Raw genomic sequence first — 24,888 nt, 5'->3', positions numbered from 1 at the left:
CTGTTGTGCAGTTTAACAGGAAGGGAAGTGGTTAGAATTAAACCAGAAAACACATAGCCTTCTCATTCTGAAAGACAAGTCTCCGATTTTGAGATATTTAGCAACTGCTTGACAGGACATTAGAAAGTACTGGGGAGGTCCGAGATAGCATGGAAACAGTTTGACTTAAATTTCAGGTAAAAATAAATAATAATTAAAAAAAAAAAAAAAATCACACACCGTCTTAGTGGTCAACTCCATAAAGCCTCCTACTACTTAGACTAATTAACAGTGAGAATCTGAAAAAGTGTCTTGATAATATCTTTAATGCAGGAGGGGGCCTGGGAAGCAGGACCACAAGTAACAAATCAGTTAGCTGAAAGGAATGTGCTTGAGCTTGTAGGCCACAAGCCCTGGGCATAAGGGACATGAAGGGTATAGAAACAGCGACTAAGTATCAAGTTGAGACTACACAAGGAATAAGTTGGTCTGTTTGTCAGCTTGCTCAAGGACGTGGTGCAAGAACTACAGACGTTGTGTCTTTAACTGTTGCTGAATTCCTAAACAGCTAGTGTGAGATCTTCGCATGAGTTGCCACATAGTTATAGAATAAGCAAGTTTTTGAACCTATCAGAATAAGATGTAACAATTGTTTGTGTGTATATAATCATGACATTAGCCTAACTGAAGTGACATTTGCTTGCATCAAGTTGCGTCCCGTCTCTCAATCGCAGCACTTTAATACTGAAGGAAAGGTAAAAATATCTATGATTAATAATCATAAACACCTAGTAATCCAGTACATCCAGTAATTCCAGTGAAAAGCCTGTAAACAGCGAAATCTGGTGGAGCAATGCTACTGTCATATATATATATTCAGCTCTTTATACCACACAGATGCTTGCTCTCTCAAGTTTATCAGTCCTTGAGAAAATGCACAGAAATATTTAAGTTTCTTTAATAATAACTTAAAAATACCTTGATTCTGATTGTCACCATTGAACTTTTTTGTACTTTCACTATCTTTATAACAACACAGTAAAGAAGACAGCAAGAAAACATTTAATTTGGGTGAAGGATGGTTTCGATGCACAGCATCGCAGGAGATACTTTGGTTTGAGGACAGTACTGACCCAAGTTTTTCTTAAAGAAAATAATTTTTCTGCTTAAGAAGAGAGGCTTTCTTAAAAGTCGTGCATTAAATATATTTGAGAGCATGACCTCCCTGTCAGAGGTATTTCCTTTATTTTGTAAAAACAAGTTAATTTTGTAATGAACTTGATGCTGTGGGAGTATTTGTATTAGTTCAAAACATACAATGAGACTACATACTACTGAAGTTTTCATATGTAGCTCAGTCTAAGCATCTGAAATTTGATCTGTAAACTCCAGCCTTATCAGCTCACATTATATAAAAATATTTGCTATGAAACTGAACAAGGCAGTATCCTTGTTTAGTCTGAAGTCTAATGTATTAGCAGCATTAAAGTCATTACAGCTAATTCTGTAAAGTCTATTTCTATAAAAATAAATTTATATGTTTTAATACATGCTTATTAAAAAATTTGTGAATTTAGCTGTATTTTTGCATATAGTGTGAGGGCTGTATTCAAAGAAACTACAGCACCACTTATTAAACCCACAAGATCCTAGTTTTCTGAAATAAAACAGATTATGGGAGGTACCATGGAATTAATATTAGAAAGTCAAAGCTCACATGTGAAACAGAGACTTTGTTCAAACAATTTCATAAGAAGAATATCACACCCTTTTTAAGCTCACCTTCAGTATGGTCCCTATCAGATTCCAATTCCAGTCAAGGTTCTCTTTATGATTGAGAACTTGGCTGTCTCTAAGATTCATTAGAAGTGCTTCTTCTGTATCCTGAAATACAGACATGAAAAGCTACAGTAAGTTTCCTTGCATAATTTTTTTCAGTTGTGTCATGATATACTTACTGTTCATGTAACAATCATTGTAAGAGTTATGCTCCACAGTAACTTGCACTTGAAAGTAAATTGCATGGTTATAGTACTGCATTAAGAATCTCATAATAAGAGATCGTAACTGGTCCTAAAAAGTATTAAAAATTATTAAAAATTCACTCCTCCATTTCTACAAACACCATACAGTATCCACAAGTATGTACATGACAAATTAAATGAAAAAATACTACAAAGAAATCACATGAATTGCTCCGAACTAGACGAGAGTGAAGTTTGGGCAGCAGGATCTAAGCCTCCAAAATACAAAGTCAAATCCAATTTTGAAAGATCAATAATAATAATACCTTTAAAATAAAGATGTCTTTTTGCACACGGTACTGATCCCTTTTTTGGTGCGTTGAGATGGCTTTCTGAATAATATGATCTAAATGGAGGCTGTAAGGTTTAGGTCCTCTTTTCTTCATCTCATGAAAACGTTTTAAGCAGTTGAGTGCAGCACTTGCTCGTCTAATAGGAAAAAGAAATACTATCATCAATATTTGGTAACTGTTATCCAACTAGGGTACCACTGCTCTATCTCAAGTAAATAAACGTGGCTCAAGAATGGAACGCCCAACAATTCCAAAGCAAATTTAAAGAATTTTCTTGATACAAGTTTTCATACATCCATAGGCCTCAGTCTTGTACTACAATTATACAGATAATTTTATCTTTCAGAATTTCTAGTACTGAAGAATAAGCCCTATTGATACCTTTTCTTCTACTCTGAAATTAGTAACGTCTACCACTGTTCACAGCAAATATTGAAAAGTTTAAAGTTGATAAGTGTTGTGAGATGTCACAGTAGATCAACATTCTGCAGTAAGCAGGAGTCGAACTAGCTAGCTTCAATTGGACAAAGTATTTCTTGTAACTTCTCTTCCCCCCTCGCCTCCAGGGGGTGACAAGACTATCATTAGTATGTTTCCTGCTCTTTATAGCTAAAGAGTTCAGCAACAGCATGTAAGAAGTTTTCCAGGAAAAGATAGGAAGTAATACAAATGACAGTTCACAGGGGCAGAAAGATAATAATGAAATACGGGCAACAGAAAAAAAGCCCAATCTGAGCAAATAAAAAAGGAAGTCTAAAAATGAGGAGGTAAGTCTACCTTTTTTCCTCATTAGCAAAAATCCTCATAAAATAGGAGCGTTTTTAGTTTGTATTATCTTAAAACAAAGTCTTTGAATTTGGTCACATCTAATTTTAAACCATACCAGCACTTATGGTTTTTCAGAGTATGAAACAATGCAGAGTGCTGACCAAAACCAAGGTCCCCAAATAAAAAACATGGCTTTCACAAAATCACTTTATTCAAACAAAACAAAAATTAACAATTATTACTACTCTATCAGTGTGCCCACCAATGCCAGAAAGCAAAAAACGCAAAGGTAATCCAGAAAAGCATCCCTTTTGCTCTTCATCCTTCCTTTCATCCCACAACTCTGACCAAGTGAAATACCCTGTGAGTTTCACTTATTTTTCAAAAAAGGTGTATCCGTGTTTTCACGTATCAAAATCTCCCTACATGAAACCTTCAAAACTAAAAAGCAGAAGAGCACTGTTTTTTGGAAGCACTCCACAAACAGCATTTATCATTTTACAGTAGCAATTCAGAAAGATTCTGTAATTTCTCACTGACAACACAACGAAAGACAAAATAGAAAGTTATTATACTTTTATCAGAATACTCATCTGACAAGGCAGATCAGGAATGGTAAGAATAATTAACAAAAATGTTTCCTATAATTTGCTATCAGTAAAAACCCACACTCAATGTAAATGGTCTTCTATAAAGAAATGCAAGTAAGAACACCAAGTTGCAGAAACAAATTTTGAAAGTACGTGAATCTATCAAATTCTTTGACTTCTCCTCAGGAGATTTGAATCATGTGAAGTACCCATGAGATGTTATTTTATGACAGAGCACTTTGGAGGTTAAATTGTAAGGTTAGTAAATGTACAGAGAAATTCTAAAAAAATAATTTAACCAAAAATCCCATAGGATTTTAAAATCTTGGAATTCTATTCCTAGTATTTCTAGTTCAAAGAATAAAACAGTTCTATAAATGTTTTTTGCTGCTTAAACATACCTCATGTGATTGGCACCACCACTATGAAGCAGTTCCCTGATAACTGCTTGATCACATACTAGTGCAGAATGCTGCACTAAATTTAAGCTTTCTGTTCATACATTCTTATGTTTAAATGGAAGGGAAGGAACTGAAAATATTATCAGTGCAACTTAAAGCTTTCTGGTGCTTTTGTTCAACATAATTACTATCATTATAATTACCATTTTCTTCTGAAGAAAAAGCCAGTTTAAAAAAAAAACAAAACCCCCAAATCCAGCTCCCTGCCAGTATTATATTTTTTACTCTTTCCTCACACTAATGACGACTCACTGATTTTGTCTATTATTATTCAATGAGCTAAACAACAACAGAAGAAAAAAACTGGTACAAGCTTTTTTATAGTTTTGAAAACTTAATTGCACCAAAATGCCAAAAAAGAAGTGTGAAACAATTGAGAGGTCAAACACAAGGAACATGACTTGGATGTTGCTTGGTCAAATAGCGACAGGTTCATTTAAGAAAAATTCTGCATAAAAATCCTGCAATCTATGCAACAGTGTTCTGAAATACAGTATCAAAACTTTCCTGCCAAAGTTCCACATTTCTAAATTCACAATTCTAAATCTGTGCAACACAAATCACAGCAGAAGAGAGTTGTGTGAACATGTGAGAGCAAAAGTGTGCAGACACCAATGTCAGTGAAAAGGAGAGCAGGAGGCGCAGAGCGGATTCCCCTGCAGCCCATGCTGAAGACCATGGTGATGCAGGCTGTCCCCCTCAGCCATGGAGGATACCACTGCAGCACATATCTACCTGCAGCCCAGGGAGGACCCCATGCTGAAGGCAGGTGGAGGCCCAAAGAAAGGTGTGACCTGTGGGAAGTCCATGCTGAAGCAGGTTTGCTGGCAGGACTTGTGACCCTGCAGAGGAGCCAGGCCAGAGCAGTATATTCCTGAAGGACTACACCCATGGAAGGTACCCATGCTGGAGCAGTTTGTGAAAACTACCTCCTGTGAGAAAGACTCACGCTGGAAAAGTTCATGGAGAACTGTCTCTTGTGGAAAGGACTTCATGCTAGGGAAGGGGCAGAGTGTGAGGAAGAAGGAGCAGCAGAAACATGTGATGAACTGACCGCAACCCCTGTTCCCCATCCTCCTGCACTGGTTAGAGGGAGAGGCAGAGAAATGTGTGAAGTTGAGCTCTGAGAGAAGGGGGGAGAGGCGTGAAGGTGTTTTTAAAGTTTTAGTTTTATTTCTCATTATCCTGCTCTGATTTGAATGGTAATAAATTGAACTAATTTCCCCAAGTAGAGTCTGTTTTGCCTGTGACAGTGATCCCCCTGACCTTATCTTGACCCGTAAGCTTTTTGTTATATGTTCTCTCTCCTACCCAGTTGACATGGGGGAGTGGTAGAGTGGCTTTGGTGGGCACCTGGCATTCTGCCAGGGTCAACCCACCACATTACTGCAAACAGTTCCGGCATGATGCACTATAAACTATTTCCTTAGTAACTGTGACAGAATATTTCCATATGTACACGTTTGCTTCTAAATAAAGACCAGCAGTGGTTTCAGCCACCAGGAAACTTATAATGCAGGTTTTTGCTCAGCTGCAGGGGGAAAGAAGATATAAGGGTAACTTACAGCCTTTTCTCTTTCATGATGTCAAAAGATGCTGCCATGTTCATTAGCGTTGGTAAGCAGTGCAGGTGATGGCTGTGAGAATGAGGAAGAATTGTGTTTGCCTAAACAACAACAGAAGACCAGTTAGAATAACTTGCTACATTTTCAGCCATCTCTTTAGGATCAAGATTTGAAGAAACTACTTTTCACAAATGCATAAAAAAAATAATTACCTTTTGCATAACATCAAAGCAATAATTACACATGTTGAATATCTGATCTAACTAATAATTCTGAAATACAACTGAAACTAATTTAAGACAATTTCAGAGCCTTCTAATCTGTACTGTTTGCATTGGTGTTTAAGTGGTAACACGCAAAACCATGCAAAGCATCAGATACCCTTATGTCATGTGTATAAAAGTACTATCAAAATCTAAAATCAGAAATACCATTAAAGTTGATGACTTCTATTAAAACCTCTCTGCATAAAAAATTCTGATTAATTAACAGATTTCTAAGTTACTAGATATCTAATTGCTTTTATTTTGGGAAACAGGTAGTTCTAAGTATTTTGGGGAACTAAATAATAATGAAGGTAAAGAAATTAAAACTAAGAAAACAACTCAAGAAGTGCAAATATTTGTTCAGTGTTTTGAAAAACTGTCATCTCTTGACTAATGATTTATGTCTTCAGAAAACAAAAGAACAGCTGTGCTTTACAGCACACAAACATCAGTGATAGTCACTCCCATTTAAAAGAATTCTGGAAACCAGAAAAATAGTATACATTATTACAAATTCCTCTTTTTAGACTAAATTGTTAACTGAATACTCTTTAGTAATATTTTTTAAAATAATTGGAATTTCTTGAGACTGAAGAACAGATTTGTTGTGTGTTTATAAATCACTGTAGTAGTAAGCAGTCCTACATCTGAAGATTTTGATCATTTTTTGGAGCATTAAGCACCACTGAAATGAGTCAATTGTCTGAAGATGCAGACTAAGTCTGGCAACTCATATTTAAATTTCTGTAATACAAAGTTGTATTTCACTATATTACGATCTCGTATAGTTTATGTGGAAAAAGATTAGAAAAACACAGGAGAACTGATCAAAGAGTGCACTGCTGCATATGCTATTCTTATCAAGAGGATATGAAAACTAAGAGAACTGTTTTGCAAGAAAGGTAAATTGTAAATTGTATTACTTTACATATAAATAACAGCTCCTTAGAGGGTTAAAAGGTAGCATTGGACTGTATATGAAAACAGTATCACCATCTCTATACCAAAATAATTTAGGTTAAGAGAGAACCTACTGTAAAATATAATATAATATAAATATAATATAATGTAAAATATATGTTAGGTGGAGGGAAGTGAAGAAAGCAAGATCCCTTCAGCTTCTCTGTAGCAGGGGCTACCCACAGCAGTGCTGAGATAGCACTCCACCAAGCTGGAGCTGCTTGAGTAAGTGGTATCAAGTGCCCCAGCCACATCAAGCTGAACACTAAAAAGTTTCACCTGCTTAGCCTGTGAGGCAGAAAGCTAAACACACTGCCAGAGGGCTACCATCATTCTAAGAAAAGAAAAAAAATCAGCAACAGTCCTTTTCCCAAACACACCGATGAGTGAGTTTGAAGGACTCCAGCTAAAAATACAACTAGCTACTGAGGCAGTGAAGTGTATTGGTGAGAGTCTGAGAGCTGAGGATTATCCTTGGAGCAGAACCCCTAGCACTTTCAGTACTTTCCAACAGTTTTTGTGTTGATTCACACTTTTTCATATATGAAGTGCCAAAAGACGTAATGTAAGTTAACCCACCATTCTGATGAAGAGTAGATGTTCCAAGTTTGCAACACAAATTCAATGGTGTAATAGGAAATAACTATTCAAAACTAGTTGCTAATATTACGCATTCTCAGCAAAAGGTTTTACTTACCATGTGCAAAAGTTCTCCTAAAAGGATAGTCGCTCTAACAGACACATGGTCATCACTACTTGTGATCACTTCAACCAGACCCTTCAAAAAGTTAAGAAGTTATTACAACATTTAATGTGTAACATCTTATTTTAATGTTTATAGGAAAAAAGTAGCAAGCATCTATTCAAACTTAAAGCTAATAATTACCTCTAGAAGTCCATTGGTAATAAAAGCTGAAAGCACTAAAGCCAGATAATTATCCATGAGATCAGGCCTAAGGACAAAAAAAGTAAAGCAACAGTTTAAAAAATCCATTTCTTATTGTGTGTTTCTGCAAGAAAAAAACCAAATATTTTGTCAACACCACCAGAGAAAAAACCCAAGGTTTAGACAGAGTTCATTAAATGCTCACCTTGACCTGGCTCGATGGGGTAATACAGTCTTAGCTTCAGCAGCTACAAAGCCGTCAGAAAGTCTCCAGCAGTCCTGAAACCTGCTTGGATCTAAAACAAGAAAATACGGACGATGGTAATTACAACATTGGATTTCATAGTGTTATTTTAATGGCTGTCAGTAGGTACACAGCAGTTCTTGCCAAGAAATGTCATTTCAGGTTTTGTATTCTAGAAAATTATAGAAAACAAGACATCCAATCCACATTCCTGAATAAAGCAAGGCTAACTTCTAAACTAGGAGAAATGTTGTATTTGTGTCAGCCAAAACAGTAGCATTTCCAATTCATAAACACTTTGAACTTACAAAACAAAAAAATATCGTAACACCTAAAATTTTAAAATGTACATCCATATGTCACAAAATAGCAAGTCTGCAACAAAGAATAATTTATTTACTTAGAGACACAGAATAAGGATTAAGTTTTCATAATCAACTGTATGACAAAACATTTATAACCAAAAGTCAGAAAAGACAATTGCTGGAACATTTAAGGCTGAAACTTGCTCCTTTGGGGCTCAGCCTTTTGCACTGTGAGACAAAGCAGAAGATACTCTTGGGTTTACAAAGGAATGATTCTAAAGATAAAAGGCTAACTCTACTAAACACATTAAAAAGCATACACTTGCTCTAGGAAAAGTAAAAGTCTGCTAAAGTGCAGTGGAGATAGCTAGCAGACACACAATAAACAGAAAAGACTATTTAATAACTTTTCTGTAACATTCACTAACACTTCTAATTGTTTCTAACATTACTAATCCTTTAACACTTCAAAGAAATCCAATTTGTAGTAATGTGTTTACACAGTTTTTTGTGCAAATGTTCCCTTATGCTCCACTGCTGACCTTTGATCAAACTTACAAATTTAACAGTTGATAAAGAATTTTAAGGAAGACTTTAGAGCACACAATTAATTCAGTGATACAGTTAATACCCTTAATTTACAATATAGGGAAGACAGTGAAGGGTTCAAATTTGCAGAAGAGCGTAACAGAGAGAACTCTTATGAACTGGTTCTAAATACTTACCTACACTGAGAAGTGCCTCAATAAATTCTTCTGCAATAACAGGGAGAGGAAGGCGAAATATATCATAGAGAACTTCAAGCAGACCTCGCTACCAAAAAAACCAAACACACATAACAGGAATTTTATAGATCTACAAAAATTATTCTTTTGTTCACTATTAATGTTGAAGTTGGGATTACTACAGAATGCTAAAATTGGTGTATTTGTTTCAGTGTATCTTTTTTTGATAACATGTTTATTTTCATTAACCGAAATAATCTGTAGAAGGGGCTTGTTTATTTTAGAACTGTGCCCTATTGTCACTGTGAATTCTACAGAAGCTCAGGCTACTTGGATTACAGATTTTCAGAACAGCGCTGCCACCATCAAATTCTTGATTTAAATAAAAATGTTTCTTCCCAATTACCTATTATCTCAGATTCAAACTCTGATTATTATGCTTTAAACTCTTAAGTGCAGTTACTGTGAACTTGCTTTGCCTTGTGACTACAGAAAAATTAATTTATGTACTTTTCTCTCCTCCATGTCCCCCTCTCAGACATACAGGGTATGCTTCCATTCTCACAGGAACCTCATAATGGAATCATAGACTTGAACGAACTTGAGGGTCAAATAAATTTGAGGGCAGTGGTCTCATAGTTGGAGTCTCCGTTTAAACCACTAAATTGTTACAATGTCAAGAATATGCTAACTAAAACACCCAGTATTATTCCTACATCAGTATGAAATATTTAGCACCTACCCGTATTTCCATATTTGGTATACAGAGTACCCCAATAAGAGACTGAATCCCAGAATTTCCAGGTTTACATAGGCTGATAATACCTAGAAAACATTAAATACATAATAATATCCCCTCACCAACAAAAAAAAAAGCACCAGACACATTGTAAGTTTTATTTCCAGTTTGAGTACAAGCACAGATGACAAAGATTACTAATCATAAACATTTTCACCATTACAATGTCATCTCCTTTCCAAGCAGTGTTATTTAACAAAACTTTCTAATCACAATACTTTGTTTCCTTGTTAAAAGCTATAGCTACTTTCGCCCTTTCTACTGTAAAGAGTACTTTCAAATTATCTGCAAAAAGAACATTTACATGAAAGAAATGGCAGAAAGACAAAAATAAAAGCAACGAATATATAAATTCATTAAAAGCAATAAAAGCAATGAATCCTAAACCTGAAAGATCTGCATCACCTCAGCAGAACTACAAGAAGTTTCTCCATCAAAAGCCGTATCTTAATGTAACCACTTCAGTTTCTTTTAATCTTAGAGGCAAATTCTAAGCAGCACGTTTAAACATACTTGGAATACCATTATCTGTGCACCATTTTAAGCCATCTTTTCCCAAAAGACTAGTGCTCATCTCCAGGAGTTTCAACACAGTTGATCTAATTTGCATAAAATCTCAAAGCTCCTCTTATAATTTGGTCATTTTATACTGTATTATTACTCAATTAGTTTGATATTTCAATATGAACGAGGAAAACTTTCAAATTGTTTCTAAATGATACAGAATACCACCTAAAGTTTACACAGATTTTCAGCCTCAATTTATTTTAATTTTCCTTAAAAATGTGTCTGCAAAGACTGTAACCTTGCTCATTTCCCTGATCATTTTCTTCATACTTCACAGAGTAAATTCAAACTTACAGAAACATGCTATCCAGAAAAAAACCTAGTTTCTCCAAAGGCAACTTTAAATGAACAAAAAGAATCCAAGTTTGCACATTTGTCTTACATTGTAAAACCAAACTGGTACTTTTTAAAAATTACTAAAAGATGAAAAATATCACCCACTTATCTGTGTATTTTCACTACTACAAAATAACTTTAATGACATGTGCTTTTTACGAACTTGAAAGTCCCCAATTCCAAAACTTCCATGTCACGAAAACTTAAAAAGAGACACACGTGTGGCCACAGACACACTGAGGGCTTTTACATATGTTCTACAGTGCATCTCAAAGGTCTTTTCTAAGAGCTTGTAGGAGTCATACCCAAATTGCAACACAGGAATAGATTTGGGTGCATGCAGTCATTGCTGCATGCCCTAGTTTTATCTCTAAGGACATCACACATGAGGATAAAGCACATAGTAACCATCGGCTTTAAAGAATAACCCAGTCTGCAAAATTAGGAGAACAGAACAGCAGAGCATAGCAGGTAGTACACACAGGCAAAAAAACCCCACCCAAAAACCCAAAACAAAACCAAAGAACATCCTCAAGCCTGGTTCAACTAGATGTCCTTTGGAAGACTGACAGTGTAAGGACATTTTTGTACCAAAAGCATTTACAATGCTAAGTCCCCAACTTAACAAATAATATAAAAAAGGATGAATGTGTAACAGTGAAAGTGCCACAGCAAGTAACGTATTTCAAGACAACTGTTTCTTCAGTCACTTGACCTGTCAGGCATATCTCATTAGTTCTAAGTGTCTGAGTAAGGGATGGTGCAGCAACACTCTTGTCAGGAACTGCTTTCTGAAAGTTTCAAAGTTGTTCATAAATTTCCCAAGCTTCCTCCCCAAACAAGAGAGAATACATATGAGAAACTTTTGAAGGATATCTGGATATCAAGTTAAGCTTAGTGATTGTTTTCTGAACACTAAAAAATAAAGCAAATAGTTTTACAATGAAAAAAGCTTTCTATACAGTCTGAACTTTTCCTAAGTACAGCCTATAAAAATCCTGCTCAAAATATTGGTAATGGTCATACCAACTGATCCGAGTTTATTTGCAAGACACTGTCTCAACTAAAAGGATAAGCAGTCCCTGAAGCAGTGTCTTCATGTAAGACATTCTAACACTGCAGAAAAAAGATTTAGAAAAATGCAGAAACCTGCTTTTCTGGTTTAGAAATGCATTCTACATGAAAAATCCCAAACGGCAATTTGTCTTCAGCTATGGCACCTGGTAAATGCAGGTGCTAATGAAACTAATCTGATCTATCTCTCCACATAAAGATTTGTTATTTAAAGCGGCAGAACCATCTCAAAGGCAAAGTCTTATGGTATGATGTTATTCTCAACATCCTCTCACCCATCAAATGTCAAGTACCACCACTAAGGTACAACTTACAAGGTATTCGATACAGAGCAGGGGGGGTAGTTGTATCCTGTCAGTAATCAAAGAAAACTATGTATGCATCCTCCAATTTTACAGTATCAAACCCCATCTTAGTAGCATTATAGGAAGGTATTGATAGAAGTGAGACATGTCAAATGAGACAGATTCAGTGTTTAAACAAACCACTCATACTAGAAAGTAAAATTCCCTTTCCAATCACCCAGCTTCAAACAAACAAACAAAAAACCACTTACCTGCCCATGATCGAAATGCAGCCACTATTCCCATTTTACTAGCTAGGAATCGTGCTTCTCTGTCCTCCCTATCATTAAAACAACAGTGTCACAATACAGTTAATTACTATAAAACATAGCAAGTAAAAAGTTCACTGAGATCTTAGATGGGGACAAAGTCCAGAGTAAGAGAAGTCTTCTATATATGCATATATGTGTGCATATGTATTTAGGCAATGTGTATATACACACAAAGATCGGAATTTTTAAGTATTGCTACTTTTCCTTTTTCAGGGGAGTTTCCATGGCAGGAGGATAACATCACAAAGTAAACATCTATCTGTGATCAGATGAATCACTCCGCATCTCCACTGACAGCGAGTCTACAGCAGGAACCTAAAGATTTGGACCTTATTCAGTTACCCAGACCTAAGCATCTAATGCCTTTCGAAAATTAAAAAAGAACTGAATAACTGAAGTTGGAAGAAATCTCAGGAGGTCTCTGGTCCAAACTCCTGCACAAAGTTGTCAGGTATCAAACCAGACCAAGTTACACTAAAGGCTTCATCCAGTTGAGCCTTAGAAACTCTCAAAGACAGTGGCTGCAAGACCTGTCTGGACAGCCTGTTCCAACACTTTACTAGCCTCACAGAAAATCCCTGCCCTGGCCCTTCCATCGAGTTGGTACCTCTCACTTCAATTTTTGTATGTTCCTTCTTGTCCTCCCACCTTTCACCACCAGGCAGGGCCCTGGCTACATCTTCTTGATAGCTTCATGGGTATTAGAAAGGCTGCTATTTGAAGCAGGGTGCCCCCCAAATTTCTCCTCTCCAGGCGAAACAAGCCCTTTTAAATCTTAAATGCTTAACAGTATCGCAGAAAGTCGCATCCTAACCTACTATATCCAACTTCAAGTAGTTTAGTATTAGGGCATTGCTTTTATTTTCACTGTGGAAAGAAAACCAGCTTAATTCCAATACCATGAACACAACTGGTAGCACAAGTAGCAGCACTAACACTTACTTGAGTTGTCCTTCTGCTGTGTCTGGATTATGCCTGTAGTGAAAATCTGTGTAAGGAGCTAAAATTCGCTAAACAAAAGAAAGACATGCATTACTTTCACATAAGAATACAGTTAAATGGGTCTTGCTCTTTCCTCAGTCCCACATTATTCCTACTTTATATTTGATTATGCTCTTAGCCTAAAATGTTATATTTTAAACGTTTTGCACTATCACAGAGGGTGAAATCTTGAGACGAAAATTAAACATACAATATTTAATTTCTATTATTTAGCAAGTAAAACTGAACTCACCTCTAATTCTACATCTGCTCGCACATACTGTCGGGTCTTTGGATGATTAATGAGGTGCAAAACTGTAGTTATCAGAGCCTCATTTATTCGGCTTAGCTGACAATCAATCACATTTTTCAAGATGGTACTTAAACCACCCCGAAGAGCCACCACCTCCGGATTCTGAAGTGCTAAATAAAGCAAAAACACGTCACTTTGGCCAGTAATAGGGAAGAAAACATTTCATGGCTTCCAATACAACAAACTTGTCTCTAGTACATAAAATCTTTTTCTCCTTGGACACTGCTGAAGTGTAAGTAAGGCTTTTAATGGAACTGACTGACATTTGCAACGAACTGGGATTTTGGATTAACTTATCATGAACAAAGATACTGGTCAGTCAGTTGCCATTATGCAGCAATTTCCCAACTTACTTCCAACCAAGTCTTCATAGAATAGTTTCTGTATTTCCCTACAAAAAAGTTTTGTGCTTCACTGGATTGACATGGATAAAATATTTATACTAGAATATAAAAGAGTAACAGCACAGTACTTCTTTACAACAGAAGTTTGTATCTTGAAAACATTACTGAAGTTACTTGTCATTGATTGATTTTGAAAAAAAGAGCTTTAAAAATCAATACCCCCATGTAAGTACAGGGAGTTAGTACAAACCACTGTCCAGATAGCCTGTACAGGGACACATAATATTGCCTTCCAGAAGCTAGCTAACCACAGTACGTGCTGTAAAAATTTTTAAAGTAAGATCTTTTGTAGTTCTCTGAATCCTTGTACATTGGTCAGCATCTCATGTATGGAATTTTCCCTACTTCCAATCCCTTAGTGTTAGAAACTTCAACTGCAGTAGGGAAATGTTTTTAAGGCAAATGAAAAATCGGCAAGTCTTCAAGGAAAGAACACCATCTGAAATCTTCAGGTACTTCACTTAACAGATTTAGATTTTAAGTTAAAGTTATATTGTTTTATATACCAAACTAATGACTGAAATCCATGAAACCGACATTAATAATGAGCAACATGCTAAAGTTCTTAACTGAATGCCCTTAATTGCTTCAATAAAATCTATTTAATACAAACCCACAGATGAGTCATATTAGAAAACTGATGATAACCAAATTAAAATTTTTCTTAATTAGCTTTTAGTTATCTTACCTAGTTCACAGATAATGGCTATACATGCTCGAACCATTCTGTCTCTTTCTTGAAGGCCATCGTTTCCAACTGCTATCAAAGAATTAGTAATAGAACTGGGGAACAATGAAGCATTCACAGTGATCATCTGCCAAAAGTGAAAGAAAAGATGCTCTGGTTTCTTCATAGTATTTCTCTAAATATACTCACAGATTCACCAGCATTCTGCTTCCTAGATACAACCAGGCAGACCACTTAATCTATTACTTGGTTGTACATGGCAAGTCCTCAAAACTGTTGCTTTTGTTCTTGAAATTCTGTTTGTCAATTTACTTTGCCACTCTCTTCCTGATTGTTTTTTAGTTTAGTATCATTTTGTCATAAGAGGAGAAGGTTAAAAAGAGGACTCTTGCGGAGAACTATGCCTGCCTTTTTTGTACTTTTTTCCAAGAATTTATCAACCAAAAAATGCTATGCAATGACACAGCAGATTACAAAATCTACTAGAAGATTAATTCATATGGCAGTAGATTCTTCAATAACTATTCAACTGTTTTAATTAGCCAACACTAAAATCCCCTGTTTTGTAGAGGGATCCTTAGGTTGCTGCAGACTACAAAAGATAGAATGGTCAACAGAAGCTGCTATAGTATTTGGAAGACAACTGTCAGTAACACCCCAATATCCTCTGGCATAGTACCTGATCTGCCTAGAACTGTGGTGTAATTTAACTTCACCCTAAGTTACGTAGCTATGGCACAAACACAAACACACACCCTTTAAACACCGTAAACTGAAAAGCAAAGATGAACACAAGACCTGCATCCATTAATTAAGTCACTCTTCAACTAAGAAAAATTTTGCAATAAATTTGAGACAGAATAGAGGACCAGATTTTAACAGCCAATGCTCATTTACACTACTGAAGAGGTCCTGCACCATGGAAGTCCTCAGCTGCTACTTTAGGAAAATCAGTTCACCAGATTAAGGAGCAAGACCCTGCACACACTTGAAAGGCAAAAAACACCATTCCAAAACAATTAACCTGTAACACCACTCCTCACCCTTCCCCAAACGAGGTTTTGACTGAGTAGTTATTTGTTCAGATTTTTTCATAGTTTCAGAAAAATATATATCCTCTATACTACAGAACATGAACATCACTAAACAGATGTATTACTAAGGAGGTAGTAGGAGGTTTTGCCTGACTGCTTAAAAAGTGAACAACTGAATGAGTTACAGTCCACTCAACCACTTCACATTTTTTCTACTAATAAATAAAAGCAAGAGGTAAACAAAAAAAAAAAAAACCCACTAACCATCAAACACCTAAAAACTTGCAGCTGGTTTTCCATGGTTTTGGTTAATACCCTTTCTGTTTCCAGCAACAGCAGGCTTACCTTCATTATTTCTCAAAAATAATTTTCTCAAAAACTTTACAGCTCCATTAGATGTCTTATAGGTATTGTACAACAAAGAGGATTGTTTTACCTTTGCAGAGGATGTTAAAACAAGAAGAGATCAACCATTATAACAAATATATTGGAACACTTTAACAAGTTTATTTTTAAGACATGTTTTTGAGAAACTTCTTGTCATACATGATGCTGTCACCCACAAAACAGGAAGCTTTAAGATAGGACTCTAAAGAAAAAAAGTTTCCCCCCCCCCCCAAGTCTTTCACTTTTACAGTGGCATGAAGTAACAATAATTAGAAATAGAACGGGTGTTGGGGCTCTTGCTGTATTGAATGATTATACTGAACTCTGAAGCAAGTGGAAAAATACTGAAGAAATAAGACGAGGTTACGGCCAGAACAGTGGGATGAAGAAAAAGGAGCAAATTGCAGATGTTTGCTCAAAACCAAGGCCAACGGGACGTGATAAGAGGAGCTGGGAAACCGCAGAAAGGAGCCTACATGCCAGAACAAGCAGAAACAGAAATCTTCCCAGTAAACAATTTTTAACCAATCATATTATTATACGCTTGTAAAATAGCCAATCACATTATTGCACGCTTATAGAATGCCTTATAAAAGTCTACCTGGTTTGTACAATAAACGGATCAGATCTTGAACTCTGTGAGTATTTGAATCTGACTCCCGCTCGCCCGAAATGCCCGCAGCAAACTAGTGTACCAATCCACTCTACAAAAGTAACTTTTTTTTTTCCTACTGATACTGACGTACTTAGTGAGGACACAAGCAGTCTGTTAAGACTGTTCTGCTTCATTGTTTTCTTTGATTTTAAGACATGAGTAGGAAAGATTTCTTTCTTTTAATATTTAATTCCATGTATATTAGCAGAATAAATACAAACTTTTGCATTTGCTTTCATTCTGCTCTAGGTATTGAAAGGCAATTCGAAAGACCAAAGACAGGTGATGTAAAGCTACTTACAAGAAGCTACGATGAAATAAGTAACAGAGATTATGAATTAGATCTTTTAAAGATCCCAAGAGGAAGACAGGTGGTTCATACTGTACCTAACCCTGACTTCTGTTTTGAAAATAACACATCCTGCCTATTAAAATTAATGAAGTCTTACCAACTTCCACTAGATGCAAAAACACATTCTGAAACAACTTTATACCATTTTTTTCAGGGCTGAAGACACTACTAAATTGCAAAGCTCTTACTAGGAAATGTAGAGGTAATTACAGTCAAAAGAGTAAGCACTCAAAGCCTTAAAAAAACCCCAGAAACGAAGTTTTAGGAGTTTAAAGTTGTTTTCTTTTCTTTTCCTCCCCTTCTTTAACATACATGTTTTAAAAATAATTTTAGCATTCAGTGCCTTTTATAAATTCATAAAACATGATAAACATTTTACATTTTGTTCTTCTATTCCATGAAAAATGAAAAGGAACAGAAAAATGTTTTAATTTTAACATTTTGTATCTATGCTATTCTTACACAGGCATTTTTGCTGTCAAAGATGAGGCTGAAGAATTGCATCCAGACTTTGAAACCGAAAACAACTGTTCAGTGATGCTGGTGGAACCCACTTCAGCTCTTTCACGGCTCACAGGAAATTGCTTCCTGCACAGATGAATTAACTCTGTTTTATTTGCCCCTTATTCTCTTCTTCTAGACCTAATCTTTAGGAATAGCAAACCACTGTTTGAGATACTGAGGGAGATGGGAGAGATGAGAAAAGGGTTAGAGCAGAATAATAAAAAGCGTGAAAATACAGAATATGCCATTCAGGACGTGTCCCAGCATTCCCTGTGAGTGAGAGCTTCTCAATTACTGACTGCTCTACGCCAATGCTTAACTGCTGTAGCCCTGACCTGACATGAAGAAGGTGTCATTTTACTGGTAGGCAGGTCGGGTGGATTTTTACTTGTCTGATTGTCTTTTAAGACAATGATGCTCTAGTTAGCAAAAGATGTAAGGAAGTATTTTTCATCAACATGGCTCTCAGCACTGAAGAGCCATTAGCACCCCTGTGTACGTCCCATGTGGTACTGGTTTTGGCTGGGATATGGTTAATCTTCTTCACAGAAGCTGGTGTGGGGCTGTGTTTTGGATTTGTGCTGGAAACAGCGCTGGTAACGCGGGGCTGTCTGCATTACAGCTGCGCAGCGCTCACCCCGAGCCAAGGCCTGTTCTGCCTCTCACCCCACCCCACCAGCGAGGGGCTGGGGGGGCACAGGGGGTTGGGAGGGGGCACAGCCCGGACAGCTGCCCCCAGCTGACCACGGGGGTATTCCAGACCGCACGATGTCAGGGTCAGCATATAAAGCTGGGGGGAGAACAAAGGGAGGGAGGGACATTTGGAGTGATGGCGTTTGTCTTCCCAGGTCACCGTTGGGCATGACGGAGCCCAGCTTTCCTGGAGATGGCTGAACAGCGGCCTGCCCGTGGGAAGAAGTGAATGAATTCCTTGTTTTGCTTTGCTTGTGCGCACTGCTTTTACGTTACTTATTGAACTGTCTTTATTTCAGCCCATGAGTTTTCTCATTTTTACCCTTCCGATTCTCTCCCCCATCCCACCGGGGCAAGGGGGAATGAGAGAGCAGCTGCATAGGGCTTGGTTGCTAGCTCGGATTAAATGACGACACATGCACAGCATCCTTGTACAATGATGGAGAAAAAGCTCTGGTGGTCAGCTATATGATTCCAGTATCATTTTTGCAAATCAGAATAATCTATTTATCGTTTGCTTCCTCTTGCCTCTTTCAAGCAAGACAGAAGTCTTTGCTCAACTAGAAAATGCTCCAAAAAGCCCAGGAATAATGAGGACAAGTTTCTGACCCAAATAAAGCCAATTATAAATGTGTTTCCATTCCATCTTCCAATTTTTGTTCTGGCTCTACATTGAAGCTCTTTTTTTAAAGCAGATTAGCTAAGAACTTGACTTCCTCAAGGATCCATTCCTTTATGATTGTGGATTTTGTTTGTTTGGGTTTACGGGTGGTGGTAGTGTTTAAGCTTTGAAACTCTTTTTGGCACAATTGTTAATCAAGCATGTTGTCTCCTCTGTAAGACAGAAACCAAGTGAGCTAATGTAAGAAAACAAACTGCATATCAAACTTACATATTTTCAACCTAAATATATAAAAAATACATAAACACACAAAACAGATTAAACACACACAGTGCTCCTGGGGAATCATTCTTCCAACTACTTCAAGCCTTTGGTAGTTTTTGCTAAGACACTCAGTAAAAAGGGAGTAATATAAGCATGATAAAGAACAATAAAGTCCAGTACAAAGGCAGAACCATGTTGCCTGAAAAAAATACCTTCAGTAGCTGTATATGCCAATTTCTCTAGGATGAACTTGAAAAATGAGCTTCAAACATCTCAAATCCATGGCTACACAGGACAGTAACCACCACAAACTAACTATGTCTTATTGAGTATCTGAGAAAATAATTACAGACAGCATCAACATCTAAAGATAAAGCAGTACTAGAAGCATTCCTTCAAGTGATTATTGCAGTGACAGCCATTTGCCTCATTTCTCAAATGGCAGAAAATCTCCCATTCTTGATTCACAGATGCTTAACAGCACTATACAATAAAGTTAATCATTAGATGAAACTTAGTAATATGGGCTTTATACCCTTGTGTTCATTTGATAAATTTTTCCCAAATCTTGTCCATTGTGATCTCTATTAAAGACAATTAGCAGAATTTCTCTAGACCATTCAAGATTCTCAGTGCTAAGAGATTAAACTCAAAAAAAAGTGTCAGCACTACCCTTCCTTCTCTCTTTTGAATTATTAGCTACAATTTCTTCTTATGTGAGAAAGTAAGGTAACGTATTACAGCCTGTGAAAAAAAAATGCTGATGGAAAAAGACAGAAATCAGCACAACTGACTGGCATAGCTTGTAAGACCATCTATAGTTAGATTTTACCTTTCTGACTAATCGAAGTGCTTGGGTTCTTTCTACTTCATTACTCTGCTGTATGTCAATGCACCTAAAATAAGTTAAAAGAACATATTTTGTTTATAACAACATTAACTTTCACCTTAACTGTTAACAGCTTGTGTTAATATTTATGCAATTGAATAAACAGAAGAAAGAGTGTTATGACTCTCTAAAAACTCTGCCTTTCAGCAAGCATACTCATTATGATTGGTCACTTAGCTTCACTTGTTTTTTTTTTTAATTACAGTGAAGATAACTAAATCACTAGAATGTTCTCAAATGTACAATAACAAGGTATAATGGCTTCAACAAGTATTTTCTGAGCTAGCTGCAATTGTCATTTCAAATGAGACTAGAAGTATTTGTAATATATCACATCATGTTTTGCATGTGTTCTCAGATCAGAAAAGTCCTTTTGCTCCAATAAAATTGAACAGCACACTAAAACTGTGTATATTTATAAACAGAAACACACATGCTTACAGCAGTATACTAAATCCAACAAGTTTTTAACAAAGGAAGCACTATAAATGCTAATATTTACATCCACTCATCATGCTGATCTTATTATTTCATTGTTAGTTTGCCCTTTGTCACTGGTTACACTTAGGCTACAAATTCTTGGGCATGAACTGATTTTTAGCCCTGACTCTGTACTAAAGACTCCAAAGCACTACGATAATAACAAGAATCAGAACAACTCCCATAAACCAACTTACGAAAATGACTTATGTTTCAACCTTCTAACAGCACCACAGATTTCTGTATTTTTCAGTTATAAATTAATTTAGATTATTCATAGTATATCATATATTAGGACAACATTTTATTTAGATTAGCTGATGTAATGTATTATCCTTCTAATTTTAAAGGAAATTATTCATATTGAAGAAAAATGGCTTTTATAAAACTACGTATCAAGAATGTAAGAGGATATGAAAACATGTATTCTCATCTTGCTTAACCATGAGAAAGCAAGTAAAAGTGAAAAAGATTTACAATTGTATAATTTACAACAAGAAGGAAGAGAAAAATTACCTGGCTATCAAGTAATCCACTTTCAACTTTAGCACCTTCTGGAGAATACTGGAGTCTCGAATGAGATAGCGGAGGGCTCGCAATCCTGCTGCTCGCACCTCTTTTGCTTCATTGAGTAAAGCTAACCGCAGGCTACAATGAAGAAGAAAAGGGGGATAAACAGCTATTTAGCAGCAGGAAGACTTTGCCATCTGACATGCAGCTACTAAACACTCCTTTAAAATAAAAAAAACCCTGATTTTTATAAAGAAATGTTTTGCCTAGATTTTCTGTCTTCAGGATGCTCACCTGTACAGCCTAGAAGGCAAACCTTCACCCTGCCAGCAGATGTAGACAATTCATTAACCTGAAAGCCACAAATCAATTTTCTGCACTAAAAGAAATGCTTGCACATTCATGAAGTGAAGTGATACACAACCAAGACCTGTATGTGACTTACTTGATAGAACAGCTAAGCACAATATTAGCCCAATAAAATTTAACAGGTAGATAGCATTTCCTCCTCTGCTAGACTGCCAACCCATAACTGTAAGCCCTCAAAAACTTATCTTGACATCTAACAGATGATTTTTACCCGAATTATACGCACCACTTACTACAAATGTTATAGCACCGTGTTATGTTTACATGAAATATGACTGAGTCATAACTAAAGCAGCCCTGCACAGCACAGACTTCATTTTAACATATAACCAAAACATACTTGTCTTTCCACACATTTTGGAAGCATTTTGCTTGCACCAAGGTGAGCTTTCCTAAACGGAACTGTCATCATAATATAATTTCCCAAGTTCACTATCTAGGTAAAAAGAAATGAGATACTGAGGGCCTCCAGAGGTGGAGTCTGAAAGTGTGAAGTGACACGCCGTCCTTTTCAAGGTCCTTCAAAGATCTGCCCTTTTTACCCGACTACACAGTGGGGCCAAAAAAAATCCAGCCTTCCATTGATGTATTTTAGTAGGATTCTTTCAGCAAACACTTAAGAATATAAATACTTCAGTCAGTGAGATTGAATTTCCACCTATACAAATGGCACATTTTTGTTTGGGTTTTTGTTTGTTTGTTTGTTGTTTTTTGTTGTTTTTTGGGGGGTTTTGTTTGTTTGTTTTTCTTATTCCAGGATCATCATGCATGGTAATCAGCTACTCTAAGGCCAAAAACCTTCTGAATCTTTCTGGACATTAAGTGGCCTGTGTAAAAGTCACTGTAACAGGAACCTAATTCCACATGATATACAGACAAAGCAGAAAGGCTGCAACACTACATGCAAATAAAGATGGAGCGACTATTAATTTCAGTACCGAGTAGGGAATTAACTTCAGGCAGACCATCTCTGCTATAATATCAAACATGATTCAAACACTCATCACCTAATGACTGCCACTAATTGCCTTTATTAATTTACTTTAAGCTGAGCTAGAAGCAAAAAAACAGATTCTCAATACTGTAAGGTCACAAAAAATTATTCCCGTAATTAAAAAAAAAAAAAAAAAAAAAAAGTACTACAGGAGAGATTTATTTCTGAAGTCATTCAAGAAAAGCCATCAACTTTTCCATTGTACTGAGTAGATAACAGGTATTCCTCAGATCACAAATCGTGCTTTGTTTCTAATTCTGCATCTTTCCAGAGATGGAAGTCTGACGGATGAGCACTAAGACTCTGTTCTATTCAATGGCATTTTTCTATTTGAACTTTTACCTTAGAGTTTACAATTCATTTAGATATACCAATTCAACAGACTTAAGCAGTTTCTTCTTAGGGCAGAAGTTACCTATTACTCATGCAAATGGTGTTTTTGCTATCCATGACATTTCTTATTAGGACAGCCAAATCCTGAATCTATATTATTTACTTATTTTCCCCTTCAAGTAAAGAATGTTACTTTTATATCTGAGAGGAAAATTTTTGCTGAAAGGCAGACCAAAACAATCTTTAGACTAATAGTTTCTCAAAAGCAGTAATAGCTACTAAAGCTTGCTCTACAACTCAAAAGAGGAAGATATTGTTAATATGTAGACAGAAGTTAATTAAAAAATTAGCAACAGTGAAACCACTACAAAGGACAACACTCATGAGATTCGACATCCAAAAGCAGAACGTACCAGAAACGGATGTGTCACTACACATTTCATTGCATTCTCATTACTTAAAGATATAGCTAGCCAGAAAGATACAGACATAATATAAAGGTCACAAAAATCTATAAAGGTTGGATGAAAACAATGATATATATAAGCATACAACACTGAACAAAAATCTATTAAAAACAAAAAAACCCAAACCACTCACTAGTCAATGACTGACCTGCAAAAACCTGAAAGAAACCTGACCTTATAAAGACAATGAAGATATGCTACAGCAGGTAGAAAAAAATACATAGCAAAATGTATGTGCATGTGTCTACATGTTCTGATTTATCAGCCATACCACAAGGAGACAACTCAAAAAAATAAATTGGACCCCCTGGCTAACCCAAAAGGAAAAGGAGACGGGATGAAGCCAGTAACAGACAAACAGAAGCATGACAGAAACAAACATTCTCTTCATATTAAGTCATTGCTTTAGACATCTGCATGAAGATTCCTATCATAAAGACTTTTATTATAAAAAACATGTTAGACTAACAAGTGAAAAACAGCAAAAGAAATGGAGGAAATTATCAGTAAGTACCATCAGCAGCCCACCAAGCTTCACATCTAAGTGGAAAGAACATTAACATGAACTAGTGTACATATCTGCTAGCACTGTAAGAGAAACAGTAGGGGCCAAGATGGAGAAAAGGTGATAAACAGGTCTATAAAAAAAAGGATTCCAAAGGGCATCCAGAGGACTGTTCATGAACTTAAAACAAAATCACCTTAAAATATAACTGTACATCCAGTAGATTGTACACAAACTTTATTCCACTAATCCTTTGAAAGACTTAAAAGGAAAAATAAAAAGCCATAAGGTGTTGCTCAAGACTGTATTAAGGGATATAAAAAGATCTGAGAGTAATGAAAAGTAGTTTCACAAATCAAAATCTGAAAAGATTAATTTAAAGAGCAGAGGTGAATAGAAAATTTTTTTCCAGGTTCACAACCTACTTTTGTAGGTAGTATTCAGTATACATTTCTTGAATTGGAGAAAGCAAGTGGGACAGAAATGCAGAGGGCAGCATTTCTGTTCATATTAATAAGAACAGGATGGGGTTATGAGAAACTTCAAGAGAACAAGATGATGAATAAAACTCAAGATTGTTGGATGTGAACGCACATCAAGACAACAACTGTGTTAAAAACCCATACTACATGATTACAAAATAGCCATCAGAAAATTATTTAGATATGCACACTCTGCATGCATCTGGCCAAAAAGACATTATGTTTCTGCAAGAGAAAGTAAGTACAATACTACCTGCCCCAGTATTTTAAGCATCCTTGTGTACTGGTTTGGACTGGGGCAGAGTTAATCTTCTTCACAGAAGCTGGTGTGGGGCTGTGTTTTGGATTTGTGCTGGAAACAGCGCTGGTAACGCGGGGCTGTCTGCATTACAGCTGCGCAGCGCTCACACCGAGCCAAGGCCTGTTCTGCCTCTCACCCCACCCCACCAGCGAGGGGCTGGGGGGGCACAGGGGGTTGGGAGGGGGCACAGCCCGGACAGCTGC

The 24,888-nt window shown here is 36.5% G+C and overlaps 1 protein-coding gene across 2 annotated transcripts in view; it reads right to left on the bottom strand.

Moving 5' to 3' along the window:
• RICTOR (RPTOR independent companion of MTOR complex 2) overlaps positions 1-24,888 on the bottom strand; it is a 73,089-nt gene that overhangs the window by 36,858 nt on the left and 11,343 nt on the right. For both annotated transcript variants that reach the window (XM_037374524.1, XM_037374525.1), the window contains exons 3-16: positions 21,241-21,372; positions 20,188-20,251; positions 14,845-14,971; positions 13,693-13,862; positions 13,401-13,468; positions 12,399-12,466; positions 9,809-9,891; positions 9,067-9,154; positions 7,998-8,088; positions 7,793-7,859; positions 7,604-7,684; positions 5,681-5,781; positions 2,270-2,432; positions 1,762-1,863 (exon numbers count right to left, since the gene is read on the bottom strand). In XM_037374524.1, the coding sequence (XP_037230421.1) occupies positions 1,762-1,863; positions 2,270-2,432; positions 5,681-5,781; positions 7,604-7,684; positions 7,793-7,859; positions 7,998-8,088; positions 9,067-9,154; positions 9,809-9,891; positions 12,399-12,466; positions 13,401-13,468; positions 13,693-13,862; positions 14,845-14,971; positions 20,188-20,251; positions 21,241-21,372 (1,405 nt within the window). The remainder of the gene's footprint in view (positions 1-1,761; positions 1,864-2,269; positions 2,433-5,680; positions 5,782-7,603; positions 7,685-7,792; positions 7,860-7,997; positions 8,089-9,066; positions 9,155-9,808; positions 9,892-12,398; positions 12,467-13,400; positions 13,469-13,692; positions 13,863-14,844; positions 14,972-20,187; positions 20,252-21,240; positions 21,373-24,888) is intronic.

Source organism: Falco rusticolus, chromosome Z (genome assembly GCF_015220075.1).
Source record: "Falco rusticolus isolate bFalRus1 chromosome Z, bFalRus1.pri, whole genome shotgun sequence".
In the NCBI taxonomy this organism is placed as follows: Eukaryota; Metazoa; Chordata; class Aves; order Falconiformes; family Falconidae; genus Falco; species Falco rusticolus.
This window is presented reverse-complemented; position numbering and strand designations above follow the sequence as displayed.